Source organism: Ambystoma mexicanum, chromosome 8 (genome assembly GCF_040938575.1).
Source record: "Ambystoma mexicanum isolate Mex_15411 chromosome 8, UKY_AmexF1_1, whole genome shotgun sequence".
In the NCBI taxonomy this organism is placed as follows: Eukaryota; Metazoa; Chordata; class Amphibia; order Caudata; family Ambystomatidae; genus Ambystoma; species Ambystoma mexicanum.
The window spans coordinates 155,703,177-155,725,472 of record NC_090929.1 but is presented as its reverse complement, the minus strand read 5'-3'; the positions used below and the strand labels follow the sequence as shown (position 1 = coordinate 155,725,472).

At 45.8% G+C, this 22,296-nt stretch overlaps 1 protein-coding gene across 3 annotated transcripts in view; it reads left to right on the top strand.

Annotated features, from left to right (window-relative positions):
- The window catches only part of LOC138471735 (protein CutA homolog), a 242,149-nt gene extending 220,061 nt beyond the window's left edge, over positions 1-22,088 (top strand). For 2 of the 3 annotated variants that reach the window (XM_069609532.1, XM_069609533.1), the window contains 2 exons: positions 12,420-12,469; positions 20,694-22,088. In XM_069609532.1, the coding sequence (XP_069465633.1) occupies positions 12,420-12,469; positions 20,694-20,802 (159 nt within the window). In that variant the 3' untranslated portion in view covers positions 20,803-22,088. The remainder of the gene's footprint in view (positions 1-12,419; positions 12,470-20,693) is intronic. The other variant, XM_069609534.1, reaches the window with a different exon arrangement.
- The last annotated feature ends 208 nt before the right edge of the window (positions 22,089-22,296 follow it).

The window sequence follows — 22,296 nt, the reverse complement described above, 5'->3', positions numbered from 1 at the left end:
GTGTTGAGTTACAGGCCCTGACGACAGCTCAGAGCCATTCATGACAGTAACGTTTTCCGAGTGTGGTTTTTGCTGAAGTGGAAGGCCTATCCGTGCGGCCAAATCCTGATCGATATAATTTCCCACTGCACCAATATCAATGTAGGCTTCTAGAGCATGTACTTTTAATGGTTGTTGGTGATGGGTTATTAATACCGGGATGACCAGGTGTGAGGTCTGTACAACTTTCTTGATTCCGTTCGACAAGTGGACCCCTACACTTGCTGGGCTTTTGAGTTTTCTGACTTCTGTTCCTTTTCTTCATTGCCGTTGTCCGTGGCACCTACCATCTTCTTGGGGTGTTTAATAGGGCAATCCCGCAAGAAATGTCCATCCTTTCCGCAATATAAACAACGTTGTGTTGCCTCCTTTTTTCGCTCTCAGCCTTGGAAATGGGAGCTCGTAATCCCCCAATTTGCATAGGGTCAGTGGTTTTATGAGCTCTGGTCTGATTGTCCCGAGGTTGTATGTAAACTGATCTCCCTTCCGTCCTCGTGCGGTCCATTTTCGATCTTGTAACCGGTGGTCCAATTGCACCGTAAGGTTGAAATATTCCGCACAACATTCGGGCGGATTGACAACTTGAGCTAGTACGTCTTTTAACTCATCACGTAGCCCCCAGTAAAAGAGTGTGGTCTGCTTCTCCTCAGGCCAATTAGTCTGTGCTATGAGGCGGTTGAAGGTAGCAATATAAGTCAATAAATTGTGGTTTCCTTGTCTAAGAGATAGTAATTTGTTGTCTAATGCTTGTCCTTGGGTGTGCCTGGCAAACAATTTTTCCAATTCCCGTTGGAATTCCACAAAGTTCCGAAGTATTGGATCGTCCTGGGTCTCTAATGGTATGGACCAGTCAGCTGCACAACCTCCCAAGTAGGAAAGTATAAAGGCCACCCTTGCGCTGTCGTTAGGGAAGGCTCCTGGTCGGCACAAAAAGTGGAGACGGCACTGGTTCATGAACAAAGCATATTTGTTCGGGTCGCCGAAGAAGCGTTCTGGTGGGGCGTGTGGGACTGCCACTGGAAGTACCACCTGCACTGGTGGTGATGGTTTTGGCAAGGGGGTTGGTGTAATTCCGGGTAACGGAACTTGTCCTGCATGTGCCTGGAGCATTTGCCTTGCCAAGTCATCCGTCCATTCTCGTGCTACAATAAGGTCTCTCCTCAAGGAATTAGTCTCTTGTCTTGAGGCATGCACTTCAGCCCGCAGAACCCCAGTAATTGGGCTAACTGGTCGGTTTCAGAGGTTTCCATAACGCCCTGGCAGAGATTCAGAGAGGCTTTGCGTTCTGTTACGCTCACCCGGTCTCTGCGAGGGTGTTGGGGCACGGTTGGAGCCCTCCCTCGACTTGGCTCCCCTGGTTTGCCTCTCTCTCCCTGTAGCTGCAGATTCTGCTGTTCTGGATGCTGTTATTGCCCCTGAGAGAAGATGAGAGGCAATGAGAATGGCATGGTGGTGTCGTGACTTCCCTCGACCCTCTAGTGCCAAAATGAAGTGCGCAAGCGTTTTCCCATGCAAGCTCACCTGTTGTGTTGTAATCTTGAGCTATCCGTCCTGCTTCTTATGGCAGGGGCGCGTAGAGTGGAACTAGTTGCTTCACTGGTCCGTGGAAGTGTTGATCCAGACCGGTTGCGACCAATCCACTTAGAAGGTAAGTCTTTTAGTTATGATTATAGTTTGTTTATTATAATGTCTTTTGTCTTGATCATAAATAGTAATTCTTGCAATGTCTTATCTCTTCCCAATAGGTGTGAAGATACAGATCGGAGTCGTGGATTCCCCTGAGGATGATGGAGCTCCCAAAGTAGCTGGTAAATTGGCCTTTATGATGGAACTCTAGTCTCAAGTATGGCCCGGCCAGGCGTTCGTTATCTATATGATTTCTAACCTGTTGTGTTCTTTTTCCCTTGCAGGAGAAGGCCGGCGGCGTGGAGCGAAGCCTGGACGTTCGGCGCAGCTCCGCGGTTGCAGGAAGAAGGTACCGTGATGGAGAAGAGCAGAAGTGGAGCTCCGAGTAGCTGGGCGCCCGGATCAGGTGAGAAGAAGGCTACGAGTCCAATAGTGATGGGATGCAGGTAAGAGGCGCGCACAGCGATGGAGCGGCTGGAAGTAGGAAAGGTGCGCCTACAGCGATGGAGTAGCTGGAATCAGGTAAGATGCGCCTTGAACGGTGGAGTAGCTGGATTCAGATAAGAGGCGCCTTCAGCGATGGAGTAGCTGGAATCAGGTAAGATACGCCTTCAGCGGTGGAGTAGCTGTGTTCAGGTACGAGGCGCCTTCAGTGTTGGAATAGCTGGAATCAGGTAAGATACGCCTTCAGTGGTGGAGTGGCTGGGTTCAGGTAAAAGCGTCTTCAGCGATGGATTTGCTGGAATCCGGTAAAATGTCTTCAGAGATGAGCAGCTGGAACCAAGTAGATGCACGGGTAAGGACAGCGGTAAGCGTTACGCTGCAGAAAGCAGAATAACACGAAGCGAAGGCACGTGGATGGGTTGGCCTTATATAGGCTGGCCCTGGCCCCTGCCTTTAGCCCCGCCTAGTGGCTCCACCTTGCCCCTCCCAGGGACACTTGCACGTGCCTTCCAGTGGAGTTCTATGGCCATGCCCGGCCCTGCAGCATGTGCATTAGGCACAGAGTGTGCAAGGCACACTTTTTCATGAGCCTGGCGCCAGAGGCGCCAGGACTGGGTCCATTTGTATCCTGGGGGTGAGGAAGGACTGGACCCTTGTCCAGTGGCCATGGCATGAAGGTGAAGATGAGTGGGTTAGCAGAAGAAGCTAAAATTTTACGTTTGTCATGTTGACTTCTGTGAGACAAGCATGGTAGGTATCAAGAGAGACAAAGACTCAAAGATAATCATTTCAAAACCTTTATTTTACTAAAGTTCTTGGGTTGGTGTAATGCCTAACTGGCCCTAACACAAAAGGGATGGTTTCCGTAACTGATGTTTCTAAGGGCCGTTGAAGTCTGGAAGAAAAAAATAAAAATATGTCTGTGTCTGAACCTATGTTTGCCCTCAGTCTTTGACAAAATTTGTTAGGAAGTCTTATAAAAGTAAAAAGTAGTGGTTCAACAAAAATAGGAAATCAATGGTTTCAGGCGGTCTTCTCATCAGTTGTAGGTTGCTCAGCTTCAAAAGATCGAGCTCGCTCAAGAAGGACCGTTCATAGGACCAACAATGTCAATGGGCCTCATTACACGGTAGGCGGTAAGGGTTTACCGGTACTGGTATTTTACCGGTACCGGTAAATCCTTACTGCCTTACTACGAGGTCACTTTGCGGGTTGGGGAATTTAACGCCTGCTTTTTGCAGCCGTTAAAAACCAACCCGCAAAGGGACCAGTAGAGCTAATTACGGTACCGCAATTTGCGGTACCGTAATCAGCGCCTTCCCCATTCCCATAGAGCCCTATGGGGCAAAAATGGGAATGGGGAAGGGCAATGGTGGAAGGGGGAATTACCGCCCCGCCAACCTTGGAATGGGGCGGTAATTCCCCTTTCCTCCAAGGCGGTACCGGTAAATTACCGGCATGAACCATGGCGCTAATAGCGCCATGGTGTACCGCCTACCGTGTAATGAGGCCCAATGTTCTTAATGCCTTGGGGTTCCCTTTCCCAAGCTTCAATTCCTTCAGTAACACCAAATAATCAAGATTCCATTTTGATAGGCCTCTTAGGGTTCCCTTCCCCAAGCTTAGGATGCTTCCAAGTTCAAATACAAGTTCAGCTTTTAGGCCTCGCAGGGTTCCCGTCCCCAAGCTCAAGCCCCTCTCAGGTTTAAAAACACTAGTTAAATTTGTCAGGATGTACCTTTCTTTCATATACAGTTCTTTAAAGGGGTAGCATCAGAGACTTTAAAAATGCCAGGTTCTTTTCTCCTCCCAAGCGCGACTACTCTGAACTTTTAACCTCTCTCAGTTTTCTTGACTTCTTTCTCTTGCCCACTGGCACCTTTCTCTCCTTCTTGTGCCCACTGGCACCTTCTTTAACCTTCTCTATGCACACGTGCACTTTCTTTGTCTTTTTTGTGCCCCGTGGCACTTATTCCAACTTTCTCATGCACATTTGCACTCTCTTTATCTTTTCTGTGCCGACTATCACCCTTTCCAGCTTTCCCATGCACACTTGCACACTTTCCACTCTGCCGGGTCGCTTGCACCCTTCTCTCTTGCTTTGGGTCGCTTGCGTCCTCTTTATCAAAGTTCTTTCACTTTGTGCCCCTTGCACGCTCTGCTTTTCTTGCTTTCTCTTACTTTCTCTTTATCTGGTCACTCCTCTTTCAGTCTATATAGCTTTACTGGTTTCTTTTCATTTGTTTCCTCTTTTCCGCTCTGTGCCGCTTTATACATTTTCTTTCGCCCGCTCTGTTTCAGTCAGCTGCCTGAGTCTCTCTCTTTCTCTCTCTCTCTCTCTCTCTCTCTCTCTCACTCTCTGTCTCTCTATCTCTCTGTCTCTCTCCCTCTCCCACACACACACACAAGGTTAACCCAGGCAGCAGCGCAGTGATGAGCGGCCCCTTCTGGTTATGCGGGCCTGAGGTCAGAGTCCCACCACCTCCCCCTCAGACAACCTGGAGCTGACACAGGTCCCAAGGGAATGAGCATTGTTCCGACTGTCAATAGCAGCCTGCAGGGTACTTCGTTCCGGCTCTCTGGTGACACGGCTCCCTAGCCACGCTGCAGCCCCTCACATACCAGCGCCTCAGCACGCTGTTCTCTTCTGGGCCTAAAAGCCTGCTACTCTCTGCTCTGTGCCTTCTCTGGTCCAAACAACGTCCCCAGCTTGTTCATTTACCTGTGTAGAACCACACCCTTTATAGCTTGAAAAACAGTCAAGTGGAGTCAGGTGTGAGTGATAGTTGGTAAAAATGCCTGAGTCTGCCTGACTCTATCAAGTTTAAGTTCTTTCTATAGCCAGTTTCTCTTATACTCCCCATGTTATTCCTATGGGAAATCTTCACTACTCCTGGTTGCCTCGTCCTCGTCCCAGTTTTTATTGGAAATGGAGACGGTGTAATGGAAAGGTTTTGGAGGATAGATCTATTTCCCCATATTCTATCAGGGAATCGACAATGGGCATAGGGAAATCCTTAATCCTGGTTTTCCCTCAAGGTGAAGGTTGCCCCGTTCCATATTCCTGATGGTTCATTGCACAAGTCTGGGTTTGGATGGTTTTCTCTGGGGTTTTAATTGGTAGTGGGAATGGATATTGCCGTCACACTACTCGCTTGGTTTTAGTTGGTTTCTTTTTCACTGCCATCTTGGGCAATTGACCCCTCCCCCTTGGTTTCTTAAGGACGGGATTGGATTTAGGGAAAATGAGAGTTGGATTAGAGTGACAGGAATCAACGTATCCCACGAAGGCGTCCGGGACTTCCTCCTCCTCTTCTGTTGCCCCATCAGAATACTGCGTCTCGCCCGGGTCATTCCTACAAAGGCCACCCCGGTTTCCCCTACCCAGATGATCATCCCTCGCTCGTTTCGATCCAGAGGGATGGACCTCCCCTGGCCACATGAATAGAGGACTGTTGGTGTCTTAATGGGCGAATACCCCTAGTTTCACATATTTCGCTGATAGTTTATTTATTTACTTATTTTAGCTCTTTGTTAAAACAATTTAAACAAATCTGATTTTTTTTTTTAAAACTTCAATGCTGAACTACATACAAACATGAATATGCTTATTAAGAGGTTTTCCGTAAAAATGCTCCTCATGGCACAGCTCTTAGTTGCTTCACAGTAAGGCCCGTGCTTCATAAATCCCATAAATGCAAACATATAATGCTCTTGTTGGAAAAGAAATCCATAATAATTCCATAACGCTGCTCTTCTCAAGCAAGAAATCTATTCAAATGGCTGCTTATATTTTTCTTCTAAAGCAGCCTGGCAAGACAATCCTCCAAATAATAATGATTAACCTGTTTAATTGCAGATAGTTCACCCCCACGCCACTTCATGAATAACTTCCTTACTTGCCTTTGGTGAAAATAAATCATTCTATGGTGTTTTGATTGGCTGTTGCATGTCATGTGGTCACCAGGTTGCAGGGTGTTCTGAAGGTCGTAGTCCTTATTCCACAAGCAAGATATAAGCTGTCCACACTGGAGCTTTATATTTTTTTTCTAGAACGATTTCCAGTCTCGACATTTACCTACACACAGTCTATTTTTTGATAACATTATCCATTTTCAATTTTGATTTAAATGGATGATTTTTTAAACGAAATGTGATTTTAATCATGCTTAAATCTTAATTAAATTCAATTGATTTACATCAAATCTATACTGTTCGTAGTGTGATTGTGTTAGGAGGTGGTTACATTTACTTCATTGAGTTTACAATCACATCAATTCAGCTGCTGCCATGTAACCTAGTTACCAAGGAACCTTTGTTGTTATGATTAAGCAAAGGTTCCACATTCTAGCAGCAGAGAGAGAGAGGATTGAGAGCAGGAGGACAGCCACAGCTGGGGGCCTTTCTCTTGGATGAACTAAAGAAATAAAGCCTCTCTATAAAGACAAGCATCAGCGTGAAGCGTGGTCATTTACCAATTAACATTGGCGACGAGGATTGGGCCAAGGAGAAAAGGCCCCCAGCAGCAGCAACACTGCAGCAATATTGATTACAGTTTGGATGCAAATGGACGGAGTGTTACACTAGATGTGTTGTGTAATAGCAGGCGAGAAACACGGCCATCCTCCTGGAGCGGAGTAAACCAGCAAAGCGCATTTTGGAGCGGAGCACCAAGAAAGAAGTCAGTGCCTGGCAGTGGAGAGAACCATAAAAGCATACTGGAGCTGAGCACGAATATTGAGGAGGTTGGATGACCTGTGGATCACAAATTGGATCGCCTGTGGATTACGGAGGAGGCTGACCTGTGGATCACAAATTGCAACTACCACAGACAGCACTGACAATATCAGCACAGGTTCCACCTGAAATCACACCTTATAAAATTTAAGTACAAGTAAGTGACAGTGTGGCTGTGTAAGGTTTCCTACCTGGGGGTGACATTAATTAATTCACAACATGGCAAACGTCCCAGCCCCAATTTTCTTCCTGCCTACACCAGGTGAGCCCAGAGTGCGTTGGATAGACTGGAAAGAGGGTTTTCAAAAATATGCACTGGCAGCATTTGGACCCAATTTCTCCAATGAGCGCAAAGAGGCGCTCCTATTTCACTGTTTAGGTGCCGCAGGACAGGAAGTGGTCAAAAAACTACCAGAACCTCCAGACATTTCTGATGGGGGTCCATATGAGAAAACATTAGCAAAATTAGACAAACACTACTGTGTTGAAGAAAATATAATTCTTGAAAGGTACAAATTTGCCACGAGAACTCAAAAAACTGGAGAGAGTATTGAGGAATTTGTAACTGCTCTTAGAGGTTTAGCCATCAAATGTAGATTTGACCATGTCGAGATGAGCATGTCAGGGACCAACTCATGATTAAGTGTTCTAATGATAACATCAGGAAGGAGTTATGGAAGGAAAGAAATCCTTCCCTTGATAGAGCAATTGAGATAGCGAAAATGATAGAACACACAGACAAATGTAAACAAATGCTTCAAGTGGATAATACATCTCAAGATAAGCCCAAAACTGATGACAATGAAGCTGCCATACATAAGGTTTCGAGAGTGATGCAGAGAGGTGCGGCAACTGCGCGTCGCACTTGGCAAATGGGTAGGAGACCTGAGGGTCGCCAAGGTCCCTTTACCAGAGCATGGGGACAAGGATCATCTACCAGAGGGTCGCCCAGTGAGAATGTTACATTCAGGGGTGGCAGGGACTCTGGTTATCCTAGAGGTGCATCAATTAGGAGGTGTTTCAGATGTGGGAGTCTATATCACAAAGCATCTGACAAAGAATGTTATGCATCAAACATTATATGTAATGAATGTGGGGTCAGAGGACACATGGCTAGATGCTGTAGGAATTTTTATACCGCCCCAAGTCAAATACATGAAGTCAATGCAGATCAAGAATTTATATCAATTGATGATGCTGGTAGAGAAGTTATATTTTCAGTCAATGCCATTGATGGGAAGGTCAAGAAAAAGAAACCATATGCAACTGTGTTAGTTGGAGGGGTGCCAGTATCAATGCTCATGGACAGTGGAGCAGATTATACTTTGATAAGTGTGCAAGTGTGGAAGGAGAAATTTGGATGTTGTACATTGTGGGAGAATGTAGTCAGAGCAAATGCTTATGGGGATGTGCCCATAGAAATTTTAGGGTGCTTTGAAGCTGAGCTCCAATTCAAAGACAGGAAGGCGTTAGGGACTATCCATGTAGCCAACAGAGGTGGAGAGCTGTTGTCCTGGAGCGATCAGGCAGAGCTCAAGATAAGACTTGAAGCAAGCCACCCAGAACAGGTTTTGACTGTTGAAGGTGGAAAATCCGGTGTAAAATCGGTCTCGAGCATTGTTATGGAAGGGGCCAGAGGGCATATGAGTGGCACTAAGTTAGGGTGCTTGAAGGGATTTGTGCACAAAATTTGTTTGAAAAGGGATGCCATTCCCAAAGTTGCCAAATTACGGACCATTCCCTTGGCCCTGAGAAAAGATGTAGAGAGTGAATTGAATAAAATGGAAAGTGAAGGGGTGATAGAGAGAATTGATTCCTCAGAGTGGGTTAGTCCTATTGTAATAGTGAGAAAGAGCAGTGGATCTCTGCGGATATGCATAGACCTTAGACACCTGAATAAAAATGTAGTGGCTGACAAATTTCCTTTACCCAGAATAGATGATTTATTGGCAGGGGTGTCTGATTCCAAAGTATTTTCTCTTATTGACCTCAAATCTGCATATCACCAAGTAGAATTACACCCTGATTCGAGAGATCTCACAGCTTTCATTACCCCTATTGGCCTTTTCAGATGTATAAGAATGCCATTTGGATTGATTTCAGCAGCTAGTGTATTTCAGAACGTCATGTACAGATTACTGGGAGGAGAGAGAGGTGTCATGTGTTACCAGGATGATGTGCTAGTATGTGGGAAAAATGAAGCAGAACATGATAAAAGGTTAGAGAGAGTGTTGAACATATTCAAAGAGGCTGGCCTTACAGTATCGTTAGAGAAATGCATATTCAAAACTGACAAAGTTGAATATCTAGGTCATGAAATTACAGGTGAAGGGATCAAACCCAAAGAAAAGGCCATAGAAGCTATTCGCAAGATGGAAGCACCAAAATCCAAAGCAGATATACTATCTTTTCTAGGTCTGGTTGAATTTTATGGCAAGTTTGTTAGAGGGTTGGCAAATTTGTCAAGGAACATGAGGATGTTGACTCGTAAAGGTGTTACGTTCAAGTGGAATGAATCTTGTGAGGAAGAGTTTGGTAAGATTAAAGATGCTATAGTCAATGCACCCATCTTGAAAACGTTTGAAGAAAGTAGACATTCATTACTATTTGTGGATGCAAGTGACTATGGTATTGGGGCAGTCCTAATGCAGGAAGATCAGGAGGGCTTACATACCATAGCATTTGCCTCTAGATCTCTCAAAGGACCTGAGAACAGATATTCAGTGGTAGAAAAGGAAGCATTGGCTTGTGTCTGGGGAGTGGAAAAGTTCAAAAGATATTTGTGGGGCAGATAATTCACAGTATGTACAGACCATAAACCCCTAATAGGAATATTTACCAAAGGTGGTCTGGAGGGAGTCTCCAGACGCATCATGAAGTGGGTGACATCCCTACAAGGCCTGCAATATGATATGCTTCACATTAGTGGTGAAACCAACGTAGTTGCTGATGCCTTATCCAGATCAGTAGTGAGAGAAACAGTGTCTGAGGAGTCTCCTCTGACTCGTGAGAAAGGTGTTGAAATATTTCAGGTTCATGAGTCAGTAAAGAAAGAGGAGTGGGACAATGCATGTTCAGAGGATCAATTGTACCAGAGAGTTTTAACATTGGTGACGCAGAACAGAATAAGAAACTATATTGGTGATTTAGGCGGGTTTGCCAAAGTTAAGGAAGAACTCTGGATTGATAAAGGATACTTACATAGAGGACATCAGATGGTTGTACCTATTAAAATGAGAAAATTAATAATTGAGCTAGCTCATGTTGGGCATTTGGGACTGCCTAGAACCAAAGGCTTGGTTAGAGCAGAATTTTGGTGGCCTAATCTTGACAAAGACACTGAAGAAGTGGTCAACAATTGTTGTGATTGCATTGAAGGTAATAAGGGTCTCAGGATTCAAAAAGTACCCATGACTGTTAGAAAGCCATCCACAGTTCCATGGGGTGAGGTTGCTTTAGACTTACTAGGGCCTTTCAATATCAAGGGTGGGAGAGACACCTATGTAGTGGTTGTCATAGATTTATTATCCAAGTGGCCCGAAATATTTACACTAAGAGACATATCCAGCAGTAGCATCATTAAATGTTTGGAGCAATTATTTTGGAGAGAGGGATTCCCCAGAAAGTGTTTATCAGATAATGGGACCCAATTGGTTTCCAAGGAATTTAGAGAGTTCTTGAGTAACCATGGAATAGAACAAGTAACCACTTCATTATATCATCCACAGACCAATGGGTGTGTAGAACGCTTCAACCGCACTCTCATGGATGCAATTAGAATTGCGGTAGCAACAGGAGGTGACTGGATCAGGACCATAATGGAGAGAACATTCCAATATAGACTAGCACCACACAGTGTTACGGGTGTATCCCCATTTGATTTATTAAGAGGGAGGAAACCTAACTCACACATGTGTCCAGGCTGGATGGGAAGGTCAAAATTCGTAGGAATAGATCTGGAGGGAGTGAGAGAGAAGATATTTGAATCTGGGGTCAGATCCAAGGAGCAATATGACAGGAAGAATGCTTGTAGAGAATTCAGTCTTGAGGAAGGTGATTGGATCAAGATCAAACTTCCCACCAAGGTGCGCAAAGGTGCATCCATATTTTCACAGCCCAAACAAGTTGTTAAAGATTTGGGATCTTCGGTGCTTGTTAAAGGGGGTGGGGTCTGGAACAAGGAGAGGATAGCAATTTGCAAAAAGGTAAACAACAACTTGTAACTGCACTGCAAGGTATTTAAAGCAATTTAATTATTTCTTCATATAGCGGTGTATCAGATACTATGTAAATAATGAACTACTTATGTTCAATGAAATCTATTATCTAGTTTAGGCAAATACTTATATTTTGGTAAAAGGAAGGGAGGTGTTAGGAGGTGGTTACATTTACTTCATTGAGTTTACAATCACATCAATTCAGCTGCTGCCATGTAACCTAGTTACCAAGGAACCTTTGTTGTTATGATTAAGCAAAGGTTCCACATTCTAGCAGCAGAGAGAGAGAGGATTGAGAGCAGGAGGACAGCCACAGCTGGGGGCCTTTCTCTTGGATGAACTAAAGAAATAAAGCCTCTCTATAAAGACAAGCATCAGCATGAAGCGTGGTCATTTACCTATTAACAGATTGTCCGTGGTTTTCTTTTTGGTGTTTTGGCTACCGTGCATCCACGAGGAGTCAGTGGCATACCCAGTGGGTTGGTGGTTAAGGGGCCACGGTGTGAGAACATAGTAGAAACACAGAAATGAGAGGTTGGGAATGGCAGGTGCCCCACAACATAGCTCCTTCCTGAGAACTAGATGGGTATAGGATATTTGCACACACGGGAATGGCGCACGGCCAATCAGGTGGCTGGAAGAGCAGGCAAGAATTGTGTACTGCCCGCTCTTTCCAGTCACCTGAGGCCCTTCCCCGGGTGGCGCTGGCGCCATCTTGATTGCAGGGAGGTAACAGGGAGCCTAACCCTGTTGCCTCCCCACATCCCCCACACCTCCAAAGAAATCCTGCTTCCTTTCCCCAACCTCTCCCTTACTCCCCACTTACTTGCTGGAGCAGAGCTTCGTGCTTCGGTGCTGGCACTCCTCCCTCCCGCTACGATAAAATGAAAAAGGGACAAAGTGCCTCTTCCTATGGCGGCAGCCATTTTTTTTAGTTGTTTTTTTTTGTTCTTGGGAGAAGGTGCTCGCACAATACATGCGCAGCACATCTCCTAAGAAAAGAAAATTTTCTTTAACTATTTCCACGCTGGGGTGTGAATATGACGCCCTCGTCTGGGGTGCGTACATGGGCGGTAAGGGCCAGCAGCAGTGCCTATGTCTCGGACGTGATTGCTACATTGGGCTCCTACACAGTGGATCTTTCCTCGATTTGTGTTTGCCTACTTAGACTTTCTAGCAGACCACAAAACCAACAACTGCTTCCTAATGCATGACACACGAATAGCAGCACCTTTATAAACTGGCTTTGCGTTTCCCTGCCATTCGAGGGCTTTTGTCTTTTAAAATCCACATCCTATGACATACAGAATAAAACTGAAAAGACAATGTACTTAACATGATGTCATTTTTCAACAGTTGGTGAAAACAAAGACTTCAAAAATACATAAACTATCAGATTACGTCAGGTGAGAAATATTCCTTTCTCTAATACCCGCCGCGTCTTCTTTCAAAGTCTTGCTCCTTTTGCTGCCTCTGTCTGCACTCTTTGTGAAACTTTAATAATCCATGTTGTCTCTTTGCCAGCATTTGCTAGATTGGGTACTGTCCTTTCACGCAAGGCAAGAATGCAGCGTCCACTAAAATTGATACCCCTGCACTGTAGCAAACTATGCATTTTAAAAGATTCATAGATAAATGAATGCGTGACCTGTTGTGCTAATCACTTCTTATTCAAACTGAGAGGTGTACTGATAACATAAATGGATTTAAACAGGGCCACAGACCACTGTAAAGCAGGTTCCAGGTGATGCTGGATGGTTGGTCTCACCTTGTCTTGGGTGGTTAGCTCAGGGCCAACACGCTCGCCCTGGAAGCAAAACGACACAGAGCAACACAGGTTCGATTCCCCGGGTCCATGCTTAGAAACCTCTGGGTAATAAGCGCGTTATAAGTAACCCATCATATCTAACTGAACAGTGCTTACACTGATGCCTCGCCAACATCCCCTAAACCCCCCTCCCAATTTACCTAGTAATAGTATTTTTGCCAACGTGTACCATGTTCCTCAACCAACAATGCTGCGTTATCAAATACAGCTATAAAAGTGCTCTCAATATTCTGTGATCATTTTATCAATTCTTCCAAACCTAATTATACTCCCATCTACCGCCCAATCAACACAGTGACGGGAACACGTTTGTCTCGTGCCTTCATTGTTTTAACGCGCCATTAAACCACTCTTAAAAATGTTGATCTTGGTCACATCTCTCTAAACGAGGAAATAATTTGAGCAGTTTCATGGTACATTTGCAAATGTGCAAACTCTCTTTGCAGTCCCATTAGCACTCGTGTAAATGTGCCTGCAGTGTGTGAACACTGGCTCTGTGATTGCACATGTGCAAGTGTACTGTAAAACTTCCAGACAGGTGCCCGTACATCCCCTTACCCTGGTGTCTGTTGCGGCAGTGAGCCGCCCCTCTGATATGGCATTTATAACGCATCTGTACACAAGTGTTTCCAGGCGCGACAAGACAAGGAGGGGGAAACTAGGGAGGCAAAATAACGATATTACAACGCCTAGTGTCATTCAGATCCCGCAAGGAAGACGGAAGGGGAGAAATGCAAGGGCGGAACGGGGAGTTGCAGTTAAATCACAAGTGCAGCCAGCAGGTGGCTCTTAAGTGCAGAGAGAAGGGACTGTAGGCTTGCAGATACAGAGCCTTAAGTGCAAGGGCAACTGGACATGCAGGAGCCTGGGCCCGAATTCAGAGGGTGACCTGGTGACCAGCGCGCCGAGCTGCCAGGAGCATCAGCAGGGGGGAGGAAGAGAGAAAGCGGAAGCGAAAAGGAAGGTCTTGAGTTGCTTCTGGAACCAGATGTGGTTCTGCTCAAGTTTGAGAGAGGCAGTGAGGCTCTCAATGTCCACTTTCATATGCAGAGCACTCTAATTACCTGGCGGGGGTGCCTATGGTGAGAAGTGTTGCTTTCAGTCTTTGTACTTCTTATAATTGGATTAATTCTTGAGGAAGTACAGCTTGCAACACTTGGTAGTGGTTATAGCTCTCCACTGCAACTATTATTAATGATGGAGTAAGTGGGAAGAATACATCGGTTCTCCCAAAAAGATCCATGAGAGGAATTGGTTTATTGACTTTAACAGTGTGTCACTGTGGAAATCAGAATGACATGAATACATTGTACAGGTATAGCTGCTACACAAATAAAGTGGATCAGCTTAACAAGCTTTATCCATATATTGCCCCGTCCAGACATGTTTCACTCCCTCAAAGTCTCAGGTAATTTCATCAGGACATATCACACTGGCATGTGTTTCTCTCAAGGCACAGACAACTCTCAATGGTGTTATGAAGGATGGTGCTATGGTGACCTCGCTACATTTACTGTCTATTCATTCAAGTTAGTTTTGCAATGTAGTCAATTCTTCTAAGACAGTTCATGTCCAACTCCGGGAGGGCATGGCATTTTCAGAAAACGGAGGGCGGCGAAGAACAGACCCATTGACAGATGTCTGAGTAAAGCGAGACAGAAACAAACAGGAATGCTTTGTACTCAAGGTTGCTGACGACCCAGTGAATATGTGAACCTGCTGCACAGCATAGAATAAACTGGAAGGGGAGAAAATGGCGACTACAGGAAGAAACACAGAGGGGGTATGACTAGCAGAAGAAGGGAAGTCATTGAGTGAAGAATGGTTGCGGAATAAAAGTGTGCTATAGTAATAACCAGCATGGCAGCACACATGATTACTGCCCTTTTTTTTACTGCGGATCCCGAAAATGTCGATTTCTTTTTCGAATTCTTGCATAGTTTCTTGCAAATAAATGTGGTGGGAGACCCCCACACATATCCCCCATGCACCCTTGCCTAATTAACAGCCCTACCCCACTTACCATCTATATGTGAGAAAAAAAGTGCACAAATTCGACCAAACGAACCCTAAATTTTCGGGTTCGCAGTGATGGGATTCGACATCCGGAGGGAACTGGAATAGTGTAACAGATATAGAGCAGGACACTGCAAAATGCAGCGAGAGCAGCTGAGATTCCAATTCCAGTGCAATAGAAGGGTTCAGATGCTCCCAAGGGCACACACAGCAGGAAGTCCCAGTCAAGGCAATTAATAGAACAACTGCTACTGGAAAAGGCACCTTGTGAGAGCCCCCATAGCTCATGCCTAGACCCACACAGGGAGTAGCGGGCTTTACCCAGAAGCAGCGGAGGGCAGTCTGGTTTCCTCCTTCTGTTCCCCGCTGCACGAGGCATCGGACAGCAACTGAAATCCCATGACCAGCTCTCTGCCTCTCAGAAAGCATACGCTTGCCAGAAATCACCTTCTGGATTCAACCAAGCTCGGAATGGAACATAGAATTATTTTAGACAAATAAAAGCTAAGGCCATTTGTAAGTTCCAAAGTGGTATTCATGGTAGAAGCAGAGTTTCTGGATGTCCTCGTGCAGAGTTGCTTGCAGGCAGATTGTTAGAATTCTGACACATCTCAGTTGCAAAGCAGGAAATGAATAAAGCACCTCAGCTTAAACAGGAAAAAGCCGGATCCACCCAGATCACTAGCCAATCACAGAAGTGAATCACCCTGCGCTATCCCTTATGAATATAACTGGTCAGGGCACACTTTTAGAGAAGGTAACATTGACCTTATGAATTCAAACAGACCTGCATCCAAACTGCTACGCTGTGTGCCGGAGAGTGAGCCTATGGATGGTGGCCGTTTTAGAGGAAAGCCTGATGGGAGTTGTAGTCTTGAGGGCATGGAGCTGCTGGCAAGCTTGGACCATGATCCGTGCCACAAGAACCCCTCCCCGATGGACAACAGGAACCCAGAAAATGCAGAGCCCACCATTATGGCAAGGGCCAATGGGGTGACTGAGAAACACCTGTGGTGCCAATGATGCTACGGTGGAGCATTGATACCCAAGCACAGTGAGCAGACCATGATAGAGCAGGCAGGGGACCTCCATGTGACCAACGCCATCCAAAGCATGTGGCCTGTTTACAGGCACGAGAGCAGGGTGCTAGGAAAGAGGCCTGGCAGCCCACCATTCGCCACACCACTGCCACTACTACATTTAACATTGCATCAAAGAAGATGCAGTATAAAACCACAAAAAACACAGACTTGCAAGTTCACTGAAAGTAAAACAGTGGGCGTGTTTGTGGAATACAGCCACCCGTATACTGCTGGCGGCAGGTTATGGAAATACATTCTGCAGACTAGTGAAGAAGGCGTTATGTATCCAAGAATTCCCCTTTTCGAATCTATGTGAGCAAAACCCTGTCAGCAAAATGCTTGCCAGAGAAGGCTGCAGCAGCCAATAAGCATTTATCTTATTGGCTGCTGCAGCCAATAAGCATTTATCTTATTGGCTGCTGCAGCCTTTCCTTGTCTTGTTTTGCTCAAAGAGAGTCTCCAAAGGAAACCCTTGGAGACTCCCAGTTAGCAAAATACATTCTGCACGTCAGTGAAGAAACGGGGATTTGTGGGCAGACTGGCACGCAAATCCCCATTTTACATGCAAACAATTCCATGAATCAGGGCCTCTCTGAGCAAAACATTGGGACTCATTTCAAATATGGCGGTAAGGCAACAACAGCGCCGGTATCGCAACCGGCACTGTTGCCACCGTACCGCCATACTAGGAGTTCTGCTCGCGGGTGCCCTTACAGCCACCAGGTCTGACCGTACCGGCACCCGTGAGCAGAACATGATGGTAGCACCGGTACCGTTACTAACGGTACCGGTGCTACCACCCTCCCCATTCCCATTCAGCTCTATGGGGCCGAATGGGGATGGGGAGTCCCTTATTACCGGCACCCGCGAATGGGCAATTACCGGGTCTGCCAAACTCGGCATGACCCAGTAATTGCCAATTCACAGGTGCCAGATTTGTTTCGCAAGTTTGGGGGTAGCCTACCTGTATTACAGGCATGGCTACCTCCAAACTTTTAATGAGGCCAACTGTTGGCAAAATACTGCCAGGGGAAGGCTGTAGCAGCCAATAAACAAGTAGGTTTTTGGCTGGTTCAGTCTTCCCTCAGCAGTTCCGCTTCCTTCTCTCAAACAGAGAGAAGATATCTAATCCTAGAAAGTGGACTTTGGCTTCGAGTGAGTTTTCCAGGAAGTATTCGGCCGAAGCCGAAAGTTCAGCCGAATACTCACTCCAAGCCGAAGTTCAGTACACCACTGTTACTCTCACTGCTAGAATTCTGCATCACTTTGAAGCCAACCGTATTTTCTGGTAACATCCTGCTCTATTTAGTGCTCCTTTTATTTACGAAGTCCAAACGCTAATTCCCCCCTATAAATGCCCTCGGCTGATGTTCCTTTGCGATTTGTTTATCCTAATCCTAACCCAAACACTATTTTTTAGACTTCTCCTAACCCCAACTCGAACCAACAAGCGATTCAAAACTCTAAGCCTGTCACCCAAATGTATTTTGACCTCACCTGATGGTTCTTCACATATAGGGGTTCGTGTCCCCTCTGCGGTCTATAGGAAAATGTGTTCCAGCGTGTGCAAGAGGAGGAGAATGTTGGAAAGGCACCTTAACATTGCTCGTAATATTTCTTGGAGCTCACTCACTAGCAGGGAGACTCCAGCACGTACCCCCCAATCCCTCTTCCCCTCTCCTCCCCCTGCACTTATCCGCACTGAATGCTCACTAGGCCTAGTGGATCAGTCTTTATCCTGCAGTGTATTCATTGTTTTCAATCTCATGTTCCCTCTCTGTTGTCCTGTGGGCGCTTTGAAGCACAATTTACTTGTTGTATAAGCGCCTAACAAATGCACAAAAAATAAATAAGCAAATGTGTTATTCTGGTTTTTCAATAAAGAAAATGCCATCACGTTCATAGGTCGGGATCAATTCTCTTAGGTCGGGTTTTTCGAGGCCTGTTTGAGCTCCCCCAGTGAATGGATTCTAGCTCAGTAACAAGCATTTAGTGGAAGAGCGTAGAGCACCTGCTGCAAACCATGCAAGCATTATAACCCACATTACAAGTAATGCCCCTTCTGCAATCCATGCATGCATTATAACCCATATTACAAGTAATGCCCCTGCTGCAATCCATGCATGCATTATAACCCACATTACAAGTAATGCCCCTTCTGCAATCCATGCATGCATTATAACCCACATTACAAGTAATGCCCCTGCTGCAATCCATGCATGCATTATAACCCACATTACAAGTAATGCCCTTGCTGCAATCCATGCATGCATTATAACCCACACTGTGGGCCTCATTAGAAGTAATATCCCTCCTGGAAACCACGCAAGCATTAACTCACATCGAGGGCCTCATTACAAGTCATGCCCCTTCCTGGAAATCATGCAAGCATTATAGCCCACACTGTGGGCCTCATTACAAGTAATGCCCCTGCTGGAAACCATGCATGCATTAACGGACACACAGGGCCTCACTACAAGTAAGGCCCCTGCTGCAAACCATCCAAGTATTATAGCTCGCACAGAGGGCCCCGTGCAAGTTATGCCCCTTCCTGGAAACCATGCAAGCATTATAACCCACACACAGGGGCCAATTACAAGTAATGCCCCTGCTGCAAACCATGCACGCATTATAACCCACAGACAGGGCCTCAGTACAAGAAATGCCCCTGCTGCAAACCATGCAAGCATTATAGCTCGCACACAGGGCCTCATTACAAGCAATGCCCCTGCTGCAAACCATGCAGGTCTCATAGTAGTTTTAAAAGGTTTTTCGAGGCCTAGTTGAGCTCACGCAGTGAATCGATTTTAGCTCAGTAAGAAGTCTTTTGTGGAAGAACTTAGAGCCCCTGCTGCAAACCATGCAAGCATTAAAACCCACATACAGGCCCTTATTACAAGTGATGCCCCTGCTGGAATTCATGCAAGCATTATAACCCTCATTACGAGTAATGCACCTTCCTGGAAACCATGCAAGCATTATAACCCACACTGTGGGCCTCATTACAAGTAATGCCCCTGCTGGAAACCATGCCTGTATTATAACCCACACACAGGGCTGCATTTCAAGTAATGCCTCTGCTGGAATACATGCAAGCATTATAACTCACACACAGGGCCTCACTACAAGTAATCCCCCTGCTGCAAACCATGCAAGCATTATAACTCACACACAGGGCCGCACTACAAGTAATGCCCCTGCTGCAAACCATGCAAGTATTATAACTCACACACAGGGCTGCACTACAAGTAATCCCCCTGCTGCAAACCATGCAAGCATTAACTCACACACAGGGCCTCACTACAAGTAATGCCCCTTCCAGGAACCATGCCAGCATTATAACCCACACTGTGGTCCTCATTACAAGTCATTCCCCTGCTGGAAACCATGTAAGCATTATAACCCACACACAGGGCCTCATTACAAATTTGGTTGTCATTTGATAGTATTTCTGTGGAATTACTTACAAACTCGATTATCCTTACTGCCACTCTGTCCAGCAAATGTACCACAGGATTACGAGTTTGGGCTAATTTCTCATTTTTTAGTCCATAGAGATTTTTTGCAGATTTACTAAGAGAGGAGAGTCTGCCACGGTAAATATGCCGATTATTGGAGGTGAAGTGGAGTATTTACCCTTCAGTGATCTACTGGAGGTAAATCCTCCGTTTCACCTCTAAATTTGAAGTCTGGAGGTGTGGGAAAGCAGCAGTAATTCTGTTACTGCCATTTTACTGTGCCACTAAACTTACGAGACGCACAGATTCCAAATGGACATGTCAGCCTCCAGAGGGTGATCCTTGCAATCGGAGGGAAAGCTCCATAGACGTATCATGCAAGGCATCATGCTTGCGGCAAGACATCCTTGATCTCCATGACTACACCAAAAGCAGAGGAACACATAAGTAACCGCTATTCCGTGTGTCCGTTGCTCTCTGCTTCGATCCTTGGGTCTTGTTGCTATAGTAGTATAGTTGAAGGAAAAGCCATCCACAGCTCCATAAAAGATTCTGTTCCCTGTCTCTGCGTGCTCATGCAAAGCTACTCCCTCGATATCTTCACAGCAGAGGCGTTGCTAGGGCTGGGGGGCCTCAGGGGGATATAGCTCCTGGTCTTTTGGTTGTATCCCCAGATAGAAGCTCAGGGGCTACAACCAAAAGGCTAGCTAGTCCCGACATTAGCGTAGCCTGGGATCTTTTCCAGACCTAGCAATAGCCCTGGTTCAAAGTCGAAGCTGGTTCATTGCAGCTCTCACATTTGTCTCAACATCTCTAAAGGATATCATATCCCGCTTCATACTTCAATAGGTAAAGCACCTTCCCCGCCTCCACAATAACATGGGTGATGATTTTCCATCTGCACATACCAAGAGGTGCTGATCTTTCCTTGCGCGTCCCTATTGGTGACTCTCTGCTCATTCCCCTTGGTGTAGCTTCCTCTCTTCCCTTCTTCCTCGTGGGCAACCCTCCCCACTTAAAATTACCGTAGGAGGAGCGTTGATTCCCAGATATGTTAAGCTAATATTTGTGAAAGTCGCTCTTGCTTCCATAGCTTGGCTTGAAATGTTCTTATGAGTGTCTCCAGCCTTTGCTTCATGAAACTTACACTTGTTATTCTTGACTCAACCACTTTAAGTGCAATTGGCAGAAAGAAGCGCTCACTTGAACTAACGAGCTAATGAAGTTCTCGCTTTTCTTTTCTTAGGTCAGTTCATCCCTTTGAGATTCCAGAGATCATAAGCCTCGCCATCGATCAAGGCAACCCCTTGTATTTCAAGTGGATCGACGAAGGTGTAGCTGAGGATTGGTCGTGAAACACCAGCCACGTCCCACCTGCTGCTGCTCGAGAGAGGGAATTGCCTAATGACCCATTATGACAAGGAGTCAACTTTTGGCCCATTGGATTGAAGAACATCATTATTAGGATTTCTTGAATGTGTCCTTTCTTACCCAAGACACATATATTTTTGTAAATGATCACCAGCGTAGCTACTGACCCACTCTCTCACCAATCCTGGCGTCTCGTGGAAGGAGGACACGGAGTTCTGCGGCAAGAGGGCTGCAAAAAACATGCATGCCGGATTTTATATAAAAGATGGCCGACTGTCAGCACAAAGATGGCCGACTGTCAGCACAAAGATGGCGGGTTTGGTACTGTGCTATATTGGCTGATATTGGTGGACTTCATGGTGAACACTGCGTACCAACGGTGACGATATCTCCCTGTCACACTTTGGGGGTAGCTAATGGTGCCTCCTGGTAAATCACATGTCATGCTCACTATGAGTGTATCGGCTTCAGGTTTCTGGGCCCACCCAGGGAAGACCGGCTTCTCCTGCAAGGAAAACATGGTATTTGCCATGGATGGCTGACAGCCAAGGTGGGCAGGAATGGCTAAAGTGCTCCCCAGAGCAGAGGCATTGCTTTTCTCCCCAACAGAAGTCATGCAGATTGTTTGAAATTACCTGTCCCTAACCAAATAATGTATTAGTGTTCAAAGACTATGATAGAAGTGCTGATGAAAAGAAAGGGACTAGGAATCAGGGGGCTATTTCCCCATCAAGTAAACCCTTTTAACGGGGCACCATGGCACACATTAACTTTCCTTTAACCAAAGAATGTCAGAGTCAGCAAAAAAGAACGTATGCTGTGATATGCTAGAGGCCGCTCTGGCAACATTTGCATCTGTTTCCGGGGCCCTCTTTCCCGGTAAGCAATGGTGTGATGCTACACACGAAGATTAAGCCATGTGAAAGGAGGCAGCATTGACTAGGACAATCTGAATGTCACATGTGCTAGCTTGAAACCTGAGAGCAAGAAGACTGACTATGTTGCTGTTTTACCAGTTCCCCACCTATACTCGTATGCAGAAACAGGGTCTATTCGAATGAGTTTGTTAACGTCTCAGAGTTTTTCTTGCTGTATCAGCGGCAGGTGTTGCTTTCAACAAACGTGAGGTTTTCCTTTCCTTGCATTTGCCATCAAACTGAGGAGAACACCAGGTATGCGTGATGGGCGCTTTGAAACACAATTTACTTGATGTATAAGCGCCTTAGAAATGCACAATAAATGAATTAAATAAATAAATTAACTCATGAAATGCCTCTAAATCATTTTGCGGGAACATATTGCTAGTCGTGCTCTGCAGATCTTTGTGTAGGGGCTGAGATGTGGTTTGGTGCCTAACTTGCGAACTGTGTGACCAGGAACTTGAATCCCAGCTTCCTCCACATGAGAATCTTCTGCTGTCCCCGGCCTGTTTCTCAGACTCAACGTAAACTTTCTTTGCATTACTGAGACATGGATTC